This window comes from Populus alba, chromosome 4 (genome assembly GCF_005239225.2).
Source record: "Populus alba chromosome 4, ASM523922v2, whole genome shotgun sequence".
Classification (NCBI taxonomy): domain Eukaryota; kingdom Viridiplantae; phylum Streptophyta; class Magnoliopsida; order Malpighiales; family Salicaceae; genus Populus; species Populus alba.
Genome location: NC_133287.1, coordinates 19,094,501 through 19,119,190, shown reverse-complemented (window position 1 = coordinate 19,119,190; position 24,690 = coordinate 19,094,501). Strand labels below are relative to the sequence as shown.

At 32.9% G+C, this 24,690-nt stretch overlaps 2 protein-coding genes across 2 annotated transcripts; both read left to right on the top strand.

The window, feature by feature from the left end:
* Positions 1–6,357: 6,357 nt before the first annotated feature.
* LOC118060279 (uncharacterized) lies at positions 6,358–11,935 on the top strand. Its single transcript, XM_035073486.2, has 4 exons — positions 6,358–8,040; positions 8,206–8,399; positions 9,532–9,755; positions 10,537–11,935. Exons 1-4 carry the CDS (start codon positions 6,717–6,719, stop codon positions 11,258–11,260), a joined length of 2,466 nt encoding a protein of 821 aa, XP_034929377.1. The 5' UTR covers positions 6,358–6,716; the 3' UTR covers positions 11,261–11,935.
* Positions 11,936–19,153: 7,218 nt separating this feature from the next.
* LOC118060288 (serine/threonine-protein kinase BSK1) lies at positions 19,154–23,643 on the top strand. The gene is made up of 9 exons (XM_035073497.2): positions 19,154–19,684; positions 19,800–19,935; positions 20,558–20,691; positions 20,822–20,927; positions 21,065–21,150; positions 21,948–22,136; positions 22,500–22,664; positions 22,747–22,860; positions 23,217–23,643. Exons 1-9 carry the CDS (start codon positions 19,370–19,372, stop codon positions 23,469–23,471), a joined length of 1,500 nt encoding a protein of 499 aa, XP_034929388.1. The 5' UTR covers positions 19,154–19,369; the 3' UTR covers positions 23,472–23,643.
* Positions 23,644–24,690: the final 1,047 nt, after the last annotated feature.

The window sequence follows — 24,690 nt, the reverse complement described above, 5'->3', positions numbered from 1 at the left end:
AAATAAAAAATATATATTAATTTGATATATTTTTAAATAAAAAAACTTTAAAAAATAATCATAATCACACTTCCAAACATCTAATATATATATATATATATATATATATATATAAAAAGAAACCAGAAAAAACACACGAAGGAACAGACAAACTACAGGTTAATGCTCAAAAGGATTACTGAACTAGCTGGAAGACATCATTGTAAAATTACAGATTAAAAACACTGTGTCTCTGCCCGTGGTCCAGCACTGCAGGGTTCTTACATCAAACGCTGCTGTGGATGGATCATAATAATTTCCAACATATTTAAACACGGTGGGCTACCAAAATTTATCTGTGGGATCCCAGGAAGATATATATATATCAATTCTGGCCAGTTGAGGAGATTAGCGTAGGAATCATGGCTCTTAGAGAAGATTTCTGGCAATTGAGTTATGGGATCAACTAGCAATTGCAAGTCACCGAGTTAATTATTCTAATTAAAATGATATTATTTTATGTGTTTTCTTATAATCTTGGAGATTATCTCGAAATCATTCGAGATTAAAGAAAAACTCTTGACATGACACTTATTCCATGCACTCACTGTACATCTCTAAAGCAAGGAAGAACAGAAACCTTGGGACTCGATGAAGAGGTCCTTAACAGGAAATCCTTGGTTCGATGTGATTTGTTAGTTAAAAAGCAATTAATTAGTGAAAGTCGATAATTAGTTGGAGCATTAGTACTAATTGAGTAGATCACACGACTACATGCAACGGATTGTTACCCTTTTAGGTGGACTCATTGACTAATTAATCTGCTAATATTTCGTTGGCAAAAGTTGGCTATACATGCATAGGTAGAGGGCCGGGAAATGGATGCAAGAAAAAACCTCAGAATTAGCCCCCAGATTGTCAACACAGCCCTCAAGCTAACATCAATCAAGTCCTCAATGTATCGTATATTTATCAAACGGGTCCCTTGTTTAGGGACCCAATTGAAAAAAAACAATAGTTTATAGACTGAGTTGAGGATCGGTGGATAGTTAGGGGACCAATCTTAAGTTTGGCTAAGATGAATTTCTTGAACCAGAACTTGGTGTTTGTGGACAATTCATGAGTGGTGTGGATGTGCGAGTAGCCCTTCCTTGTATGATAAAGAGATCATAGTGTGTGTGTAAGGAATAAAAAGGAAAGCCTTTACAAAGTCTCAGCTACCAAATCATGCTAATTTGGCTAAACTTTTGGAAAATTAGAGCAAAAATAATTGAGTATATTACAAGGAACAAGGAAGAATCATGCATAGTAGATAAACAACCAGAGGAATGATCAGAAGTGATCCCTCTCTTGTGAGGAAGAAATTACTCGATTCGATCGTGAATCACTTTATGTTGAACGACTATTGAAACAATATATACACTTCTCCTTTCCTTCTCTTGTTTTCTTGTTTCTAATTATGGACAAGACTTTAAAGATTTGAAACACTCGGAATAATGACATTGACGTAAAGTTGATAGTGATGATGTATTAAAATTTAAGATATGAAAATAAAATGTTATATAGTGCATAGTCAATAATATCATATTTTTTTCGGTTACATAATATTTATCAATACCAAAATTAAAAAGATTCATAATCGAATATTTATTAGCGTCAGAATCGGGAATATTTTAAGTAAATCAAAAAAAATAAAACAAAACAAATCCTTAGCAATTTAAAATAAAATCAGAAATGCAATCTATTTCATGTAGATGTTTAAGAGGTAATGATAATATCTTCTATTTTTTTTTATAACTAGTCATATATCATAAAATTTTTATTAACCAATTAGGTTTTCTAACGATCAAAATACTAGATGATTATTCCTTAAATTAAATTTTTTTTATGTAAGAATAAAATAACAAAAATTTGTTCTTTCACAAATTTAATTTTAAAGGTCACTGCTATGTCGGGTGTGACATATACAAATCAAAATTATTAGATTATGGGTGTTTGGTAGTATGTTTCAATCTGTTTTTTATTAAAAATTAATATATTTTTTATTATTTTTAAATCATTTTAATATACCGATATTAAAAATAAAATTTAAAAACATAAAAACTATATTATTTTAATACTTAAACATTTTTAAAAACAGCTACTATCACCCACTCAAAATGCCTCTAAAATAACAATTTTTGAAGCGGGGAAGGTGGCCCTTGATTATACTGACAGGGTGATTGGAGCAAGAGAAGTGCCCCTTGGCCTCTCCTTGATTAAGATCTCTTTTTTTTGTTTTATATAACAAAGTTTTTCAAAATTATTTTAATGCACATCACTTTCCTCACATGGATATCATATTAATTTCCTGCGCGCACCAGGAGCTCAATTTTAAATTAACATTCCAAATTGGAACTGCCATGCATGGTAGATAATTAGGTCGCTCTCATCTCCTGGATTCTTTTCTCCCTCGGACAGCACCTTCCCCACGTGCATGCACTTGCTGGGGAGGAATCTGAACATTCCGATTCAAAGGGCTTTGAGCAGAAGAAAGTGTTGCCCGGAAATGGTTAGATCGGAGGTGTGTTTGTCTTTGAATGTGTAGGGCAGGTCTCTCTCTCTAGGCTGCATCCATATCTCTTTAGAATATGTTCCCAATCATGGCTGCCACTGCCTTGTTGAAAGCAAAAATAAAGTGGAGCTCAGCTCAAATCTAGAGAAGAAAGGTGGTTGCAGAGTGTCATGCATGGCTGAGAGGATCGCTAGTTTAATTTATATATTACGAGAGCATATTCCATTACCTTGCCTCGCACCTAGCTACATCTTAATTGTATTATATTCATTAAATTAAGCTTATTATACCAGCAAATTGCAGGTTAGATATTGTTCTGTATATCAGCTTTCATATTAAATTCAGCTAGGTACGTTCATGATTTTTATTTTTTTATTTCTTTCTGAGCAGATCCCGTCAATGAGAGCTTATCTGCTAATTGCTAGGTATTGGTCACCAGGGACCAATTTACACCACTAGAAAAGTTGGGGGACTGTTAGGGCTTTCGGCCGAACCTTTCTTGGCAGGGAGATTCGAAGCTGGAATTCCCAATTGGCCTTTTTGGGAGTCCAGAGATGGATTGATTATTTCCTTTGTCACTTTTTTTTTTTAATCCAAATCTTTTACAATAATGTCATTAATTAGCACTAATCTTAAATTTTTTAAAATTTAGATTTATGGGTTGAAAAGACTGTGAGATCTAATATACATGGCTTCTGACTCCATTGAGGGGCTGAGGGTCTAGGTCATTGAGATGACTTAGGGTTAACTTATTTCAATGTTATAAATATTTTTTATTTGAAAATATATTAAAAAAATTAAATTAATTTTTATTTTTAATATTATATATATATGTTGATATTAAAAATAAAAATTAATTTAATTTTTTAAATATATTTTCAAATAAAAAATATTTTTAAAAAGCATGATGCACCACAATACAATTACTTATACTTTCTTAATTAGAAGGTATTTAAGAGTGTGGTTGAGATTGTTTTTTACTAAAAAAAATTAATATAATTTTTTTTTATTTTTCAAAAAATTATTTTTAATGTCAATGCATCAAAACGATCTAAAATCACTAAAAAAAATTAATTTCAAACAAAAAATATTTTAATAATTAAAAAAACATGATTTACACTGCATTCTATGTTGTCAACAATCTTCTAATAGTATTAACAAAAAAGCTAAATCTCTCAAGGAAGTTGTTCATTAACATATAAATTATTATTTATTACAATAGTATAATTACAAGTTTATCGTAGAAAAAAAAACAATGTATTAAGCCCTAGGTTAGATTGTCTTTTCATAAAGACACAATTTGTTTTTTAATTGTATGGGGTTAGGTTGATTAAAAAAAAATTATTATTATGTACAATAAAATTAATAATTTAATCATAAAATAAAATAATCTAACACCTAGTACTTAGGGACTTTTTGTATTTTTTTTTTGTATGATGTAATTACTTTGATACTCTTATAGACAAAATTAATTGAACTCCCATCCAAAGACTTTTTTTTCATTATTTGTCATTGTTTTTTATATAATTTTCAAGGTTCCTTGGGATATTATTATAAATTAATTTTATTAAATATAATTAAAACAAAACTTGCTTGAGTGTGTGTGGTAGCCAACATGTTGACAACCCTCACGTTGTTTGGACCACACATTGTAGAATCATCCTGCTATTATTTTTTGCATTTTGATTCTATTAGGTCATCTCTCAATTGTTTCTTTCTATTTCACTCTTATTATTTTTTAATCTTATAAATAATCCATCAAATTACAAATATTTTTTTATTTCCTCCTATGATTTTTTAATTTTTCAAATCTTATTCTCATTTTTTAATTGCAATTTATTTCATTTGGGATCATTTTTTTTTTCAAATTTATGCTTCTCAAGTTTCTTTTTGTCAAATTTCATCTCTATTTTTTTTTTCTTTTATAAGTGTTTTTATTAATGCCTTTAGATGATTTTATCATTTAAAATTAAATTTATTTTTCTTGTTTTATTTTTCTTTTTCTAAGCTAATATTTTTTTCTTTTTATTTTTTATGGTCATGCTTCTATTAGTTTAGCATTGATTTATTAAATAGTTTGGATAGACTATTAATTTTTTTTTCAATTTACTTATTATTGTTAATTTTTACATTATTTAAATTAGCTATTGAACTAATAACTTGAATTTTTTTTTAGGCCGACACTTTTGATACGTCAATTTTTTTTCTCCACGCCATGAAGAAGCACGGGGAACATGTCCGATGGCCAACTAAAGTGATAGAATTGTTGAATAATTAGTTATCTGTCAACTAAAATAAAAGGGTCATAATTGCTTTATTTGTACGAAACACTAGTTGGCAAATTGGATGTTCTCTTTTATGGTGAGGTTTTAATTCTTACGAGCACATATATCATGTCTTGAGGCCCAGCAATAAATGGGAATTCGTCCCGAGCTTCCCTTCTCAAGCTTTCATTCCTCTCCTTATATATATATATATAATTCCCTCCATTCATTTATTATAATATGTCCATCTGTAAATTATTAAAAATTAAAATGCTAGATTTAACAAATACCCTATATTTTGTTCTGAAAAACTCAAAAAATTGGGTACAAATCTAAGATAATTCCTTGCGAGAAAAATTGGCCACGTCCCTTAACCATGGAAACAAACAATTTACGTGAAAAAATAAAATAAAACCACCTTTTCTTGGTGATAGATAAATCAAATTATGTGATTTTTTTTAATGTTTTTTATATAATGCATTGTATGTCTATTTTTTTTTATAGCAAAATATATATTCATTAATAAATAATTATCTAGTAGGTAGCTTAATAATAAGAATTTAGGATCAAGAAAATTGTTTCTCCTATGATCTTATGTTCGATTTTTATAGTTGCAAATATGATAGCTACTAAAAGTTTACATGATCATTAATTTCAGGACCCGTAAAATTAATTGAGATATACGCAAGCTGACCTGAATACTTACATTAATAATAATAAAAAAATTAAATAAAAATATTATTTTAAAAAAAACAGACTTTCAAAAACACATTGTTCGGATCAAATGAGACAATAGGTGTGTCAAGTTTCCTGATGGTTTGATGCCGGGTATCCTTTCAATAATTATTTAAAAAAAACACCCCAAAAAAATTCAGTAAATTATGTCCGTTACAAATTTTTTCCTGATTTAAGTTTAAGCAAGCATGCAGCAACGGATTAACAATCTCACCGTTACATACCGTCTTAGCTATAACGTGAAAAAAGAAAAAAAAAAAAAAAAAAAGGAAAACAAGAACGTTCTATCGAATTTTACACAAGGGTACTTTTGTAACAGCAAAATACACGATGTTAAGGCTGAAGACTGGAAGAAAAGGAGACGTCATGGCGGCAACTGGCGTCAAACTTTCCGTCAAAAACAAACTCAAAAAAGAACGTGGTCAAACTATATTTTAGTCCTTGTACATCTAGCGATGTACCACTTCAGCTACTGTAGATTAAATGTTTTTAATGAGTTTTCTAGTTTTCCAATAATTAAAATACAGCCCTTTTACTGGTAATTTTTGCCTACTCTTCAAAATCTAGCTTATGCAAACTTTTTTTTATAACAATATCTTTAGATTGAACACTGCATGTAAATATATTTAATTTGATTTTAGATAAAATATTAGTTGCAGTTAACTATTTGACAACTGGAAACTCATGAAACTACTGATAAAAACTTTTAAACTATATAAGAACCAAGATGAAACACTGTGACATTTACAAGGATCAAACCATAGTTTATCCATAAAATACTCTTATATATATATAAAGGTAACAATACAAACAAAACTCACACCGACGCATACACGCACCACCCACAATGCCCACACTGCACAGATTCCGTCTACTCGCTCTCTCTCTCTCTCTCGCCCACCACCTTTCCGCTACAATACAAACGACGACACATTCCCCGCTGGCAAAAGATTCCTCCTCCTCCCTTTCTGAAACCCTAACAATAATTTTCTCTCCAACCAAACACTCTTCCTCCATCACCATCAATACATTCATCCCTCTGAACTCTATTTATAAATATTTTATCACCTCCCACGCCTAAAACAACTGTTATTAATAATAATAATAATTAAAAGAATTAATATTAATTTATAAATATTATTATTATTTGAAGCCAAAGCAGCAAGTTCATTTTAACGTCTCGAATGGGCTGTACAAGTTCGAAACTAGAAGATCTACCGGCCGTTGCGCTTTGCCGTGACCGTTGCGCTTTTCTCGACGAAGCTATTCACCAGCGGTATGCTTTAGCAGAAGCTCACGTGGCTTATATCCACTCGTTAAAAAGAATTGGTAATTCGTTATATGTTTTTATTGAGAAGGAAAATTTTACCGCCGGCAGCGGCGGCCGTCCGATGTCTCCTAAGCTGAATTTACCTCTGAATAAAAAAAGTGAAGACTTAAAGGTTGTTGGATCGAGTTCGCCGAGGAAAGGTCATCATCTTTCTCATTCCAGTTCGGGCTCTCATCTTCGTTTTCACTCGGATGGTGACGATGAAGACGATGATGATGTTTTACATCTTCATCGTTCTGATAACTCCTCTCCGTTGCATGGTCACGGCGAGGGGAGTGGTGGTGATGATGGTGGAGGTGGTCATATTCCGTATATGAGCTCGGATTATATGAATATGGATCAGGATTCATATCCAGGAGGCGGCGGAACGTTTTTTCATACGAATTATATGAAGAATAAAGGCGCTACTCCGTCTGTTATTTACGAGCAAAGGCCAGTGAGTTCCCAGACTGTTCATTTTGGTGAATCTTCGTCGCCTGCTTATTATAATAATTATTCAAATAGCGGTTATGCAATGAGTAATTCGAACCCTTATGGTTATTCTGGATATCCAAATTATGGTGGTGGTTATAATGGGTCTCAGAATCAGTATGGATCTTCTTCATCTCCACCGCCTCCGGAGGTGCCTTCATCGTCTAAGCCACCACCACCTCCTCCTCCTCCTCCAGGAGCTTCAGCTTGGGATTTCTTGAATCTGTTCGAGGGCTATGATAGGAATTATCCACAGTACACGCCGAGTAGGGACTCCAAGGAGTTGAGAGAAGAGGAGGGGATTCCGGATTTGGAAGATGAGGATTACCAACATGAGGTTGTGAAGGAAGTTCACGTGGATAAAAAATATATGGATGGGGCTAAAAACTTTTCACAGTCGCCGGTAATGGATGATGGGGATGGTAAGGTTGAAGGTGACACTGAGGCTTCTGCTTCGCTTTATCAAACTAGGCCGAGTGTGGCTACTGAGGAAGATAGAGTGGCGTATGAGGTTCATGTGGTAGATAAGAAAATTGTTGATAATGAGAGGTCAGAGGAGCGAAGCAATGCTGGATTTAAGGGCCGAGGAGGTGGACCACTGGAAGTGGCTGTGGAAATTAAGATTCAGTTTGAGAGAGCTTCAGAGTGTGGTAATGAGATTGCGAAGATGCTTGAAGTCGGAAAGCTCCCATATCAGCGCAAACATGGTAGGTGTGAAAAGATTATAGATTGCTCATAATTTTGATCTGTATAAGCTGTTTTTCTTTTGGTGCTTTATTTATTGTTGTGAATGTTGAAGTAAAAATGGTATATATTTTTTTTATATATAAATACGCCGTAGTTCTTAAGAGTTTTTGTGGATCTTTGTGAAGCTGTTTCCAAGATGTTGCAAGGAGTTACTCCGCCATTATCTGTAGTATCTTCGCAGCCGTCTACTTCTGGAAGTGCTGTGGCTGGTCCCCCTTCCTTGGAGATTGATGAAGAATTGATGGTGAGATCGAAAAATCTTTCTTCTACCCTACAAAAGCTATATCTATGGGAGAAGAAACTCTATCAAGAAGTTAAGGTGCGTCCTGCATTATTCTTTGCTATCATTATCTGGGAATCATACCAATTAAATTGCTTCAGGCAGCTGACTTTATTGACAAGTTCAAATGTTGTCAATGTATTGTACATTCATTGAAATCTGATGAATTTTCCAAACATGCTTTTATTTGTCTGTGTTTCCAGTAATGATGAGACATGGTAATTGCTATGATTTTCTTACAAGTGTTGGTAAAGATTCAGGGTGTTTGTTTTGTGAAAAATATATTTTTTGGAAAATAAGTTATTTTCCACTATTTGGATGTATAAAGGAAAATAGTTTCCTGTAAAATAAATTATTTTTCATTCATGGTTTTTGAATGATTTTAATAAGATGAGAAAAATTGTATTGTTTGTGATAGAGGTGGTGGCGGCAACGGCGATGGAGGTGAGGTTGTTATGGTTGTTGTAGTGGTGGTAGTGATGATGTTATAGAGTTATGGTGGGATGGTGATAAAATGGTGGTTATATTGATAATAAGATGGTGGCCAGTGGTGGTGGTGGTTGGAGTTTACAGTGGGATGATTATAAAATGATGGTCACAAGAAGATGGTGGTTTTGGTGGTAGTGGTGGTGTCAGTGAATATCATGAGTTGGTAGCGCCATGGAAAATATTTTACCTGCCTTCACGAGAATATTTCTCTCCAAATTGGCACTATTCAGGAGTCGACTGAAAAATATTCTCTATGGACTTGATTCCCAGTGTTTGTTTTGCACTGAAAAATGGAGGAAAACATTTTCCTAACAAATATTTTCTACAAAACAAACAGTCTCTTAACCTTTTCTTCCCCCCCCTGGAAGTAAATTCTTAGCATGTCTCCCATGAATAACCTCTTTGTTGGAATGAAGAGCAGAGCTTACCAACCAAGCTATGCTATTTCTGTGCCTATTATCATGTTTCATTTCAGTAAGCATACTGCTATATCTGGAAGTTCTATTTTATAGTTAAATGGCTAAATATTTCCCGTGACGCATGCCACTTGGTCTTTTGGCAGTGTTCTGCATGTAGTGGAATCTGGAATTACAGCACTGCAGTACTTAGTGTTTTGTTTATCTATGTGAATAATTATCTTTAAGCTGAAGAACTCGAAGTTTCACAGATTTTGCTTTTGCAGGTTGAGGAGAAAATGCGGGTGGCTCATGAGAAAAAGTGTCGTAAGCTGAAGCGTCTAGATGAGAGGGGTGCTGAAGCTCATAAAGTTGATGCAACTCGAACTTTAATCAAGAGTTTATCAACAAAAATAAGGATGGCAATTCAAGTCGTAGACAAGATATCGGTTACCATAAACAAGATTAGGGATGAAGAGCTATGGCCTCAACTAAATGAATTGATTCAAGGGTATGTTAATATGTGCCATTTTTCTAAGAACCATTTTCTTTTTAGCTGCTTCCCATCTTACCATTTGCTGTGTATGTATGTGGGGCCACACAGAAATGCAAAATCTACCTCTTTTATTAATTGTTGGAAGCCGTTTGATTTTTGTGTAAAGCACTCCTGTTGCAGTCCCTTTCTTTTATGGTCTGTGGATGTGCTAGTATATCAATAGATGTTATCAATAGATTCCCAATCATTTAGAAGACATGATTTAGTTATTAGATGTTATTCAATATGCCCAATCATTTAGAATACATGATTTAGTTTTACACACCTACTAAAGGAGACAAGTTGGCCGTTTGAAGACTAAGAAAGGAATTGTTGGTTATCAGTGAACTGTATTCTAGCCTTGTATATAAGGGCAGGTGTTCATGCCTTCTATGATGTTTGCATTAGCTGCGCCCTCTGCAGGTACGCCACCACCACAATAACAATAAAGCTTTAATCACAAACAGCAGGCACACCTGAACTTGGCTAAAATGATCCCTATGGAAAAGCTTGTGGATTGCGTTGTTTTTAATTAAATTTATGGAGTTAACCTTTTTATATTACTCCTGCTATTATAATGGCTTTCAAGCGATCCCTTTAAAAATTCTTCATATGCATATATATAACAGTAGCCTCTTCTCTGGATGTGGAGCACCTCCAGACTCCAATTACCATGCTGATATGATCTTATATAGAAGTTAATTGTTAATGTTTATCCTTAGTCTTGACGGCAGTTTTTCTGCATTTAATTTTTCAGGTTAACCAGAATGTGGAAGAGTATGCTTGAATGTCATCATATTCAGTGCCAAGCAATTAGAGAAGCCAGAGGCTTAGGTCCCCTTGGATCAGGTAAAAAGCCCAGTGATGATCATCTAGATGTTACACTGCAGCTGGGGCATGAGCTTCTTAGTTGGACTTCTAGTTTCTCTAGTTGGATCGGTGCCCAGAGAGGTTATGTGAGAGCCTTGAATAACTGGCTTGTTAAGTGTCTTTTATATGAACCAGAAGAAACACCAGATGGCATAGTTCCTTTCTCTCCTGGTAGGATGGGTGCGCCCCCGGTGTTTGTTATTTGTAATCAGTGGGCACAAGCTATGGATAGAATATCTGGGAAGGAAGTAATCGAGGCCATGCGTATTTTTACGACAAGTGTTTTTCAACTTCGGGAGCATGACAAACTAGAAATGCGTCAGAGATTGGTGACAGACAAGGATTTGGAGAGAAAAGTCAGAAACTTAGATAGAGAGGATCAGAAGATACAAAAGGAGATTCAGGCATTAGACAAGAAAATAGTCCTGGTTGCTGGGGATGGTAATAATCTGTCAGTAACTGGAAACATTGTATATCAAAGTGACACTAGTAATAGTAGTCTACAGGGGAGCCTACAACGCATTTTTGAAGCCATGGAAAGATTCATGGCTGATTCAATGAAGGCTTATGAGGAGCTCTTGCAACGTAGTGAAGAAGAAAGGCGTGCTTGAGAACATAAAAGAGTTTCACAGGTATTGGCTATCAGAAATTTCTCAGTCTCCTTTTTAATCTTGAGCTTGTTTCATAACTGAAATTTACATCCCTATGAGGATCATCAAGAATCCATGGTAATGGCTCAATCTGCTCAGTCCTTGCTGGATATTTTTTACTCCAAATATGGTCCATAATGGGCAGCTCCGGTTGTTCAAGTCTTCAACTGGGGGCTGAGCCACACTCGGTGGGGCCTAGATTTGGGAGGCTTTCCAAGGCTGTGAGTAGAATCATCCTTCTGTTACCCCTGCAGAATTCAGTTGCATCAAGTAAACAATAGAGCAGGATAACAATTTGCAAGTGATAAAAAGGGATGATGATATAAAACCAAAGCAAGCCACTCTGCATCCTTGACATTTTGGCGCCTCTAGCCTCCTTGGGAAAGAACCAAGGAACAATCTTTGAGAAGTTAAGGAAAACAATCGATCTGCAACCCTGTTAATCTGAGCAAAGGATAGTTCCCCTCTATTTTGAACGAGGATGAGTTTCTGTGGCTTCACGGGTATGGAAATGCACAGAGATATCAGATGCATGGTAAAATAACTTCAATCTTTTTGTTCCTTTCTTTTGAATATTTATTTATACTTAATTTTTGTACAGGCCTTTTCAACGAAATGAAATGCTTTCGATAATTAGTACTTTTTGCAAACACAACAATTGGGCAGACAAGAGGATTAGTAACTTGTTTATTGTCTGTTGAAGTAATGGTGGGTTTTTATTTTTAAATAATTTTTATTTAAAAATATATTAAAATAATATTTTATTTTTTAAAATTTATTTTTAATATCAACCCATAAAAAAAATCTAAAATTATTAAAAAATTTAATTAAATGAAAAAAAAATTAAATCTTTTGTAAGAATGCTTTCCAACTGAGGGCAGTTTTGGGTTGTTACTGTCACATTTTAAATCGCAGGGCTGAGTATGCTTATTAATCCTCTCCCAAACACCAGCACAAGCTATAGTCTTAGGTTTAAGTGTACGTGGATCGTCTGAAAAGAAATTTTTCTTTTTAATTCCACATCGATGACTTATGTTTTCTCGTCCTCGGTGGTGCTATCATAAATAGTAAAAACAATATCTAGGTATTTTTACTATATATATATTTTTTATTTTAATATAACTGTTTGATTTGGTGAGTTTAAAAATAATCTAAATGATTAATAAAAATATAATTTGATTTAAAATAAATATTAGAGATGTTTTTTCTATAAATATTAAAATAAAAATATATTTGATTAATTTGAGTTAATTTGTATGTAGATTCTAATAACTTTATAGAAAATAAATTAAAACAAATTATGAAATTTAATTTTTAATAAACAAAAAAATTATAAGAATTAACTCGGTTAACTCGTTAAATTCACAATTGAAATAACCTAATAGAAAATAAATTATAAAGTTTTATATCTAATTAATTTAGTGTTGAAAAATGAAATTGAAAAAAAATTAATTAAAAAAAAACATAAAAACAACTGGAGTCTTGAGATTGAAATAATTTTATAAAAAACAAATCAAAATAAACCACGAAGTTTAATTTTTAATATTGAGAAAAAAATTAATAATAAAAAAAATCGAGTCAATTTATTAAATCTATGATTTAGATTATGAGACTAAAATGACTTCATAAAAAATAAATTAAATAAAATCATGAAGTTCAATCTCCAATAAATCTAATGTTGAATAATATAATTGAAATTAAAAAATAACATAGATTGAAAAAAAAAACCAAGGGAGAAAACAAAACACTATTATAATGAATAGTATATTGTGATGAGGGTATAATAAAATTTGTTTATTTTTTAGTATTTTTCTAGACAAGTGACATGCGTTATACCGCGGGCTTACCTATTTTTTCTTATTGTAGTAAAGACATCAAGATGATGCATATATTTTCAAAATGGAGAAAAAAAAATCTAAGATTCTAAAAATTGATTTAATAAACTTGGTTAATATTATAATATGATTAGAAAATAAGATATTGACAGGAAATAAGACGGAAAAAATAACAACGATTCAATGCAAAAGATGAATACTTGCCAATATTATAAAAATATATCCTTATAATATTTCTAAAATGTTTTAATGATATTATTTGTTAACAAAGTAAAAATTAAATGAGGATGAGATAATTGCATAAAAAGAAAAATGAAAAAAGCATTAATTTCAAGTCCTAGCAAATAAAATGAAAAATGACAAAATTTAAGAGAACAATTTTTTTTTTAAAAAAATTAATTCGAGTATGTTTAAGCCATCACATAAGTAAATTCTTAAAACTATATCATTCAAAAGAATCATACATGATAATTTTTTATTATTCGACTTGAGCAAAAATCAAACTAAATTTATAATCTAGTCGTGAGACCAATATAATTTTGTGGAAAGTAGACTGAATAAAATCACGGATCTTAATTTTCAAACCAATCTAACATTGAAGGGAAAAATAAAATAAAATAAAAAATAATAATAAAAAGGTCCGAGTCAAACCTAGTGAACCTACTGAATCCATGACCCGAGACATAATATCGGGATAACTCTATAATAAGAAAAATGTATAAACAAACAAATAAAATAAATTTCCTATGAACCAATTGATGATGGATGGAATTTTAAAAAAAAATCAGAAATGACCAAAGCCAACTTGGTTCAACTTTCAAAACTTGTGACATGAATCATGAGGTTGGATCACATCATGTATGGGAAACCCAAAAAACTAACAACATAAAATTCTCAATCAACCAAAATAGTTATCGATAAACTTAAAACAAATGATAAAATAGAAAAAAATATAGATTTGAAAAGAATAATAAGCAAATTTGACATAAAATGAAAATAAAATCAAATCATAAGGGGTGGAATTAAAAAATAATTTCAATTAATAAAAGGATAAAAATAACTAAAAATAACAAGCAAAGAATGCGGATCAAATTTGATATAAAAATCAAATGTCAAGGGATGAACTTGAAAAGAAAATAATTCAATAAAGGATTCAAGACTAAATATATTACAATTAAAAGAATTAGGATTAAATCTAATATAAAATCAAATGTCAAGGAATAAAATTAAAAAAAAAACTCAATAAATGATTCAAGACCAAATACATTGTAATAAAAAATAAATAAAGATCTAATTTGACTCAACAAAGAAAAAACTAAACTTTTTTTTCCCACAATCGCCAACACATTTTTTTATGAGGAAAGAGAGAGAGAAGAAAAAAAAAAGTGTAGCTAGAGCTCAACTGCCGATCTTTTAACAGCACACACCTCGCTACCATGATAGGATTGGTAGGGGTGTTCACGGTTCGGTTCGGTCCGGTTTTAACTAAAAAATTTAACCAAACCGAAAAATAACAGTCCTTGTTAATATAACCCGAACCGAACCGAGAACCGGTTCAAACCGAACCGGTTTTGTTCGGTTCGGGTCGGTTTTTAGCATCCAAAACCAGAAAAACCGAAGCATTTTTGTTGCTGCTGTTGTATACCTTAATCTGGGCTTTGTGCCAATGAAAAAACGAGATGGTATACTACATCTTCGATAGATTGCCATTTAGGATGAATCTATGGCTTCCATAAAGCAACAAAAGGTATTTGATTGAGAAGCAACTGAAGTGGACCAATCGCATAGACACGAGAAAACATGGAGTAAAAGGCATTCAGGACCTCTTGCTTCAAAGAATCAAAAGAATGGAAAATAACGGCAGAACCTTCAGAAGCCCTCTCAGCACATTCCACGCAGAAGTTAAACATATAATCAAAGAAATTTTCAAATATTTATTACAGTGAGGCTTATGTAATAGTTTGAGAGATGATCGAACGACCAAACCAGGGAGATAACAGAATCAGCTGCTTGAACTCCAATGTTGAGTGCTTGGACATAAAAAGATGAAAAGGGAAGGACAAGCAGGGAACAGGAAACGAGAAGAGCTAACTTCAATGAATAGAACTGGTGCTCCTTAGCCATTGGTTTTGCTTAAAAGGCAGAGAATAATATATGGGCAGAATAAGGAAGAAACGTAGAAAAATAAGATTGGGAAAAGGAAGGGGGAGAGGGAAAGAAAGGGGGGGAATGGGGAAAAGGAGGGGGGCGGCTGCTGTGAGGGTTAGGATTTAGTTTTAGGGTTAGGATTTTCTTTTTATACTTTTTTTTTAGATATAATTAAACCGGTTCGGTTTGGTTCGGTTTGGTCCGGTTCAATCGGTTTAAGCTTTTTTAAACCGGACCCGAACCGAACTGGTCAGTTTTTTTATTTTTTAATCGGTTTTTTCGGTTAATTTTTTCTCGGTTTTTTCGGTTTAATCGGTTGGTCGGTTTTTTTGAACACCCCTAAGGATTGGTGACATGTATCAAAGGCCGTCCCAGACAACAATGTTCAGAGTTGTTTTGGTGCTGCATACTGCTCCCACTTGCTAGCACATTTATATATATATATAAAGATTTAATGACTCCCTTGATATCAATATGAGAATAATAGTAATAATAAAACCCATAACAAATCACTAAATTCCCTTGACCTTTAAAAAAACATTTTTTAAGGGTGATTTAGTAATTATATTGTGTATCAAAGATATAAAAATACCGATTAACCCTCTCCTTTCTTGTAATGACTAATGGGTTTTATAAAAAAAAAAAAAAAAAAACCCTTCTACCCCTAAATTCAAGTAAAGAGAGTTCTTTCTCTAAGAACAAAATAATAATTTTATTGTACAAAGCTATAGTAAAATATGAGTTCATGGAGAGTGAATCCATGAGCTCTTCTAGGTTTTTTTATAATTGTTAATGTTAATAATCAACAACTTGTCTTGTATGCTATGCACTAAAAACACAGCTCTGGATCTCAGGCCCATATTTTTGAAAAAAAGTAATGTTTCAACCGTAAAGAAACCTGCAAATGCCATTATTTACGTGATAGATTTGAAGAGGTACGATGTATTATCAATTCATGACTCAGCTTCAAATAATGGAGCCCTATCTTTACAGTGTCGTGATAAAGCGATCAGTACTCTCTGGTTCTGATATACAGCAGCAGTTTACTGTGCATATTCCATGGCGTAGCCGCGGTCCCTCGACTCAGAAAAAGCTTGTGATAACTGCTCCGGTGGAAGAAAAATTTGAGTGTTCATCATCGTCGTCGTCTTCGTCGTCATGCCTTTAGGCTGCTGACACAATTGTACACTCGTGCAAGCAAAAATAGTGGAGAGTAAACTCAAAGTGTAGGGTTCCAGTGTAAAAAGAAGAAAATCAATGTTGCTTGACAGCCTACACATGCATTTACGAGTGAGAAAAACTACTGTATATTTGACAGTAGACATGATTTAGCATGACAGAAAATCTGAAAGGGATGGATACCTTCAAAATCTCTAAAAAGGTGGCATATATTCAGTTCTTGCTCATCTTCGAGCATCTATCGTTGTTTTTTTTTTTTTTTTTTTTTTTCAAGTGTGGCAACGTTGTGAACCCAAAAGAACACTTTGTTGTGGTCCAGCCATGCTAGCTCACAGTCTCTCCTATCTCGAATTGAAGCAAGAATAAAATAACACAGCTTCCTTGGGTTATAGCTGGGTTGGTTGGTTTGCTTAATTTGATATATAATTGAAAATGTTTTTTGATATTTCATGTGTCTTTTGCCCTGAACAACAATACAGGTCGTCTATTCATCTTTACATTTTGGATCAAACTTCTGCGACAAGTAGTCCGCTTTGAGCACTCCTCCTTCGTCCGCCTCTAAAGGTTTTTCTAGCTCAATAAAATGCATTAGCATCCACTTTGCTACTAATTTCCCACAGTTAAGTAGTGGTGAAGTGGCGAATGATGATCTGTGCAAAAAGAATTAAGAGCAGCTAATGGTAGAGAATAGATGCCTTCACTCAATTTATGCATAGTAAATAGTGGTGTCTATGAGTGTAGTAATAAAATGGTTTTTTTTTTTTAAATGTATTAAAATAATATATATTTTTTAATTTTTTAAAATTATTTTTAATATCAGTACATCAAAACAATCTAAAATTATTAAAAAAAATAATTTTAATATTTTTTTTAAAATTCTTTTCAAAAACACGATTTTAAATTAACGCATTCTCAAGCAGAGCTTTAATACCAAGACCAAAGATTCCTGTTAATAATAATAAAAAGCAGCATATCATAATGATAATATCATTTGATTCTCTTAACGTTCCAATTCTTCATGAAATAACATTCTAGCTTACTCAGGATGGATAATTTCCGAACCCCTAACCTATCTTTACTTGCAAATAACTACAAATCTCACTACATTCTCCATTGTTTATACGCTTTATTTAATAGATTTTTTTTTTCAAATGCTAGTTAAAATTAAAAATTTTAAAAGTCATAATATAATAGTAGAATTGCGGGCCATGTTTTGTATTTCAAAAATATTTTTTTAAAAATTTAATTTTTTAATATTTTTTTTTATTTCAAAGTAATATATTTTTGATATTTTTAAATCATTTTGATATGCTGATATTAAATTTTTTTTTTAAAAAAATAAAAAAATATTATCTTGATATATTTTTAAATAAAAAACACTTTAAAAATATTCACAATCAAATACGAGGGCATGAGTGTAAAAATAGAAACATTTGTTTTTTAAAAAAGGGTATTAATATAATAAAATGGGTTTCCAAATACAGTTTCATGTGACCCATTGAATTCGTAGGCCTCAACATGTATCCTCCTAATTCAAGGGACCAGATCTTTTAAATAATTCATTTAAGAACTTGCCTTCTATAATATTAAATTTACCCAAAATCCCAACTTGAGACACATAGAAAGATATAGATGCACATCTCACAATCAATTTCCTTTTCTAGTGCATCGCAACACATTACGCCCATAATTTTTTTATTTTTATGTCTGGCGTGTGATGAAAAAAAGTTCAAGTTGCTGACATATGTATTTCTATTCAATAATAGTGAGCATACCGCTGTTTCCAGGCGGCGCATATAATTTATATTCATCTTTAAAAGTTGATTATCAAAGCTTTAATGTCTCCTCCTTTTTTTCCCTTTCTATTTTGTCTTTCATACATCTTTTATTATTGTGCCAATCCATTTATGCTTCTATCTTCTTCTCTCATTTTTTTTTTTTTTTTTAAATGGATATTCGTATCAGTTTGCATGCACCTCAATTAATCCTATAAATTTTAAAATTAATGATCATATAAACCTTAAATAATTTCGAGATTTGTAAAACTTAAATTAATAACCTTTAAAAAACAAATCAGTTAAACTTTTATTTTCTTTACTTATCAGTTTAATAACCTTTTAAAAAACAAACAAGATAAACTTCTATTTTCTTTAGCTATGGCAATTGGTGCCTTATTGTTCTTTAATTTATTTACTTGCATGTTGCATCTGTGAATGTCAAGTTGCACATGTTATGCTCGCACAACCAGCCAAAATATACCTGGTTTTAGTTTGAGAATTACTGTGCTAGTTTACCTTAAAGGTAGCATGGGAAAAAACTCATTGTATTTTCTAAAAAATCACTAATAGGGAAGGTTACTTAAATCTTACATATCGTTACTTAACAACTTTCCAAATTTCCCCAACATATAGATTTATTTACCGATAATTTTTACTCCCACAAGAACAATCATTAAACTTGACCTTGCTTAATGAATTGATCTGAGACCTAAATGAGTGTTAATTTTTTTTTTAGTTCAAAGTCAATTTCACTAGTTAATTGTGATGTGGTCAAAATTTAAATTATTTTTTTATAAAATAATATTTTAATTAATTAAGATAATTTCACACCCAACCAAGAACGGGTTTAATCACAACGAACTTGACTATTGGTATTAGTATTCTGATAAGGTCAAAATGACGATGCCCATACAAGAAACGAGAAAAGAAAAGACATCACAAAGGATCAAAGTAAAAGAACACAACTCAGCAGCAAACAACAACTTCTGAAAACAAAACAAAAAGACGCCTCTTGTAATAATAATAATAATAATAATAAAACTCATTCACCTCGCCGCTCTATCCATACCAAAACAAATTCAAGAAAGAAAGAAACAACCTCCACCGCCAACACCAGCACTAGAGCTATCATGGGTTGTTGTTCTTCTTCATTTTTATCTGAAACACATCCAGAAAAAGACCATAAAAAAACCCATCAACAACAACCACCTCGCAGTCCATCAGGTTCTGCTGTACTTGACCCTGCAACAGGAGTCCCTTCTTTCTGTGAATTCTCTTTCTCTGACCTCAAAACAGCTACCAATAACTTCAGTTCTGATAACATAGTCTCTGAAAGTGGTGAAAAGGCACCTAATCTTGTCTACAAAGGTCGACTTCAAAACAGGAGGTGGATCGCTGTTAAGAAGTTTACTAAGATGGCTTGGCCTGATCCTAAACAGTTTGCGGTATCCATAAAGTTTCTTGCTTTGATTTTTTTAGCTTATCAAGTTTTTTTCTTTATATGGTTTCTTGATTTTTATATGGCTTTTGTGAATTGGGTTGTTGTTGTTGTTGTCATAGGAGGAGGCATGGGGGGTGGGGAAGTTGAGGCATAAAAAGCTGGCTAATTTGATAGGGTATTGCTGTGATGGAGATGAGAGGCTGCTTGTTGCTGAGTACATGCCTAATGATACTCTAGCTAAGCATTTATTCCATTGTATGTGTGAATCTCTTATCTGGTTTGACCACTTCTGTTCCATTATTGATTCTTGTTATAGTCATGTTGTGTTGAACTTGAAGTATAATTATGATTGGTAGTTTGATTGGTATTATTTATTTATGATTGTTTGACTGATGGCGAGGAATTGTTGATTTCTCTCCTTCTTGTTACTTTTATAGTTTGTTGAAATCTTGTTCAAGGCTCTGGTAATGTATCCAATAATTCCAATTTTGCTCCTAGTCAATGCTTTATTGAATTAAAATGTTCTCCATATGTTATGATAGCGCTGGGTTTGGTCCTTCTCTTTTTATTGCAGGATTGATTTACTTGATATAGGGTTTATGCCTCTATGGTGCACAGTAAATTCAATTGCATTGTTGTAGTTGTTTATACTTTATTTCAAATCATCAATAAGTTTATTTTTTGAATGAATAAAGAATTTTATTCCATTAAAAACAAAGAAAGATTTCAATTGGAGTTAAAGTATTTACGAAAGCAACCCAACCCAACTCTAAAAACAAAAAAAATACTTTATGCCTGGTGTGATGCATCGATTTTAGATAGTTTTCTATGCTGACATATCATGGGCTAAACTTGATTCTTCTTCCATTCTTTTCAGGGGAAAATCAAACCATTGAATGGGCAATGCGTTTAAGAGTAGCCCTCTACATTGCTGAAGCCTTAGATTACTGTAGTTCCGAGGGTCGTCCATTATACCATGACTTGAATGCCTATAGGGTTCTCTTTGATGAGGTATTCCCTTTTCTCAGCTTCTAAGAAATTACCATGTAGTATTGTGGTTCTTTTGTGTTCATAAATACTATGCGTTATGCATTTATTGGAATCTAGGTTGCTTATCAATTCTCTTTAATGGACCTTGTAGGATGGTGATCCACGCCTTTCATGTTTTGGCTTGATGAAAAATAGCAGAGATGGGAAAAGTTACAGTACAAATCTTGCTTACACTCCTCCAGAGTATCTAAGAAATGGTAATTACTGTCAAATTTTTATATTGGCAAGCTTGTTAATTGTTTTCTGACTTGTCTTCTCTTCAAATCACATTGCCATTTTTTGTCCGTGTTTTGGCTTAATGCTTCTTGTTGTTGCCATAATTTGAATGTTGTAGGAAGGTTCACACCTGAAAGTGTTATTTACAGCTTTGGTACTGTTCTTCTGGATTTGCTAAGTGGAAAGCATATCCCTCCAAGTCGTGTAAGTGGTGTATGCACATAGCTGGTTGCATTTCATTTCAATCTTGGATGGTTCTGTTATTTATCTGGTTTACGAGCCAACGTCATCCATAATTTCCTATCTAACGAGTAGACTTATGAGTTGTAAATACCATGGTTTCTGTTTAATCTAAATGAAATGATTAAAAAAGGGGTATGAAGAATGAGATTTTTTGTAATTCTGAATTTTCTGATAATGAATCTCTATAGTGAATTTCTCTTTCTTGTACGATGCATCTTAGCAATAATTTGCTAAATTCAGTGCATCCCCTGTTTCCTCCAGTTCTACGATAGTCTGCTAACCTTGGATTTTTGTTGACCTCATTTGTCTAAATATCATGGTTTAGTGCAATATTGAAACCAATTAAACAGCACTTCTCAACTGGTAGTAGCATTATTCACTCATTCATAAACATTTGAATTATTATTTCAGTTGAATCAAAGACATCTTGACCATGATCATTTTTGTCTCAAACACAATGTTTGAATTTGATTGAAGGCATATCTTTCATTTTTGTGTAACCTCAGGACAAAGTGACAAGCAGGTTTAGATGTTTTTCAGTAGTCTTATTTTGCATCTATGCTCATCATCTTTCATGATATTCTACAAATAGCATATAGTATATGTTACTATGCATTTTAGCAAAAGCACCAGGCATCCCCAAAAGTTCATCTCGGTTTTATTGGTTGTTATACGTGGACCATATAGATACAACATTGATGTTTCTTCAATTTTTGTAAGATATAATCTTGGGTGTTAATTTGATTTTGCCACTGCAGGCTATTGATATGATAAAGGGCAAAAACATCATTCTCTTGATGGATTCACATTTGGAGGGAAACTTTTCTACAGAAGAAGCAACTTTGGTTGTTGGGCATGCCTCCCAGTGTTTGCAATATGAACCTAGGGAGCGGCCCAGTACGAAGGACCTCGTTACAACACTAGCTCCACTGCAAACAAAACCTGATGTAAGGAAATTCAATCTACATCATATATTTTGATTTTACAGCTATCAATTTAAGCTCTTCATTCCTTTAAGAGTGAAATATTTTGAACCAGACATTGGATGTGGTTATTTACTCCGTCAATTTAACAAATGTTTTGGATGTCTTAAGCTTCAAATCACAACTAAGAGACCTGAAAGTATCCTACACCAATAAGTACATCACATATTCTGATGTTAAGACACTATATTCTTCTTGCTCTCTCTCTCTTTCTCTCCAGAAATAAGTATCTTAATGCCCACTCCATTTGTTCTTCATATGGGATCATCTCCGCATATTAGTCCATGTCAGGCTGGGAAACTAATTATCATAATTGTTGGCTGTCAGGTTCCATCTTATGTTATGCTCGGAATATCAAAGCACGAGGAAGCCCCAGCAACTCCTCAGCGCCCCCTCTCCCCAATGGGGGAGGCCTGTTCACGGATGGACCTAACAGCAATTCATCAGATCTTGGTTATGACGCACTACAAAGATGACGAGGGAACAAATGAGGTAATTGCTTAAGAAAAGGAAGTCCTATCTATTTTTGTTCTTGAATACGCTGATATGTTTTCTAAAACGTGGTTTGCTTCAGTTATCTTTCCAAGAGTGGACGCAACAGATGAGAGATATGTTGGAATCGAGAAAGCGAGGGGACTTTGCATTCCGCGACAAAGATTTTAAAACTGCCATTGACTGTTATTCCCAGGTATATCCTTGAAAGCTACCCACTTATTCATTGAATCTTTCAGTCAGTTGGTTATTTCTTGGATGGCTTTATAGTGTGTTTTAATCCTGCCTATTCATTTTATATCCACAGATTCATTGATTGCATGTTTTGTTCATTGAGACAGGAGTTTCAAACACTTTGTTTTCATTTTTGCAAATTAGTCACAGAACATATCGGTTTTCTCAGAAAATGATATATTATATCAGCATGGTTTCATGCTTTGTGCAGAAGAGTTGTGCCTATTATGCACAAGCATTAGTTAGACAAATAAGATTTGGAAACAACTTACGTATACATGTTCCCAAAACCTTTTGCTTGGTTTTGCGATGATGCAGTTCATAGACGTAGGAACCATGGTTTCCCCAACTGTTTTTGCTCGGCGTAGTCTTTGTTATCTCTTGTGTGATCAACCGGATGCCGCTCTTCGAGATGCAATGCAAGCACAATGTGTTTATCCAGATTGGCCTACAGCGTTCTACATGCAGTCAGTTGCCCTTGCTAAACTTGACATGCACAATGATGCCGCGGATATGTTGAATGAAGCTGCTGGATTAGAAGAAAAGAAGCAAAGAAGTGGAAAAGGATCATGAGAAAAACATATACAACAATAAATAAATAAATATCCCACACCACTACCCATTGTCATTGAGGCTACCCCAAGTTTGTGTAAAATCTGAGCTGGGAATTGAATTTGTTATCATCAGTGTAATGTAGAGAAAAAAACAAAACCCTTGTTCATTAATGCATGTATAATTTTTCCCATTTCGTGGGGAACTTGCAAAAGGTTTCACCATGGCGTCCCGATGATCTGCTTGTTATTTAATGAGCCTGTTTTTTGGCATTGTTTTAAAACCTATATTGGCCTGATGGGTTGACTCCAGATGTATATCAATCTAAGTTGAAAAAAAAAAATGGCTGACTTAGTGAAAAATATGGGTTGACTTGGTGATTCAACCGCAAACTTAAGCATGACCTAATCAAAATCTAATTATTAACTGATTAATTTTTTTTTTTGGATATTTTTTTGTTAAAATAATATGTTGAATTTTTTTAAATTGATTTTTTTGATTTATATATATAACAGATTTTAAAACAATAATTTTTTTTGGGGTGGTTTTCGGGTTATCTATATTTACGGGCCTGGTCCTTAGCTTGAGATTTTGTCCGGATATCTTGTTTAGCCCAAAGCCCAGGTAGGAGAGAGAGAATTGGTGTTGCTAATCAAGCGGCCTAGAAAGACTATAAGAAATAAGAAGTGCATTCTTGGGCTCTCTTGGGCCGCTGAAAGCAAAGGAACCGACCGTAGGGCAGCCCAGCTAAACTAATTCTGGAAACCTCCTATTGCGGCCTTGGACTAATCTGCTCTAAGCCTGAGTTGGCTTTAAGCCCAATATTATAATAACCCGGCCCACCTTGCATTTCCTTCTACTCCTTAAAGCGTGGGATCCCTGTAATGATTATAATAAATAAGAAGTAATTTCAATCAAGATCAATTAAATATTTAATTAAAATATTAAAGTGACATGTCGATTGATGACTAGGATGAGTCATTCTTTTTCAACGTGTGTGATATATTTAAATGAATTAAAATTATTTTTTATTCTCAACACCATCGATATCAATATAATAAAATACTACCAAAAACATAAAAATATCACAAATAAATAATTAAACTCAGAAAATACAATAAGGATACAATATATATGATAAACATAATAAAATTTTACCAGAAAGAGATAAAAATACCACAAATAAAAGAGAAATAAACATTTTAATTGCTGAATATAATCAATACAATAAAACGTTACC

What these genes read in the sequence shown, in the direction of transcription:
- LOC118060279 (XM_035073486.2), top strand. Translation starts at nt 6,717, where the DNA reads ATGGGCTGTACAAGTTCGAAACTAGAAGATCTACCGGCCGTTGCGCTT. An exon ending in CCCATATCAGCGCAAACATG is followed by an intron (nt 8,041 to 8,205) that starts GTAGGTGTGAAA and finishes ATCTTTGTGAAG; the next exon opens with CTGTTTCCAAGATGTTGCAA. An exon ending in CTAAATGAATTGATTCAAGG is followed by an intron (nt 9,756 to 10,536) that starts GTATGTTAATAT and finishes TTAATTTTTCAG; the next exon opens with GTTAACCAGAATGTGGAAGA.
- LOC118060288 (XM_035073497.2), top strand. Translation starts at nt 19,370, where the DNA reads ATGGGTTGTTGTTCTTCTTCATTTTTATCTGAAACACATCCAGAAAAA. An exon ending in CTGATCCTAAACAGTTTGCG is followed by an intron (nt 19,685 to 19,799) that starts GTATCCATAAAG and finishes TTGTTGTCATAG; the next exon opens with GAGGAGGCATGGGGGGTGGG. An exon ending in AGCATATCCCTCCAAGTCGT is followed by an intron (nt 21,151 to 21,947) that starts GTAAGTGGTGTA and finishes TTGCCACTGCAG; the next exon opens with GCTATTGATATGATAAAGGG.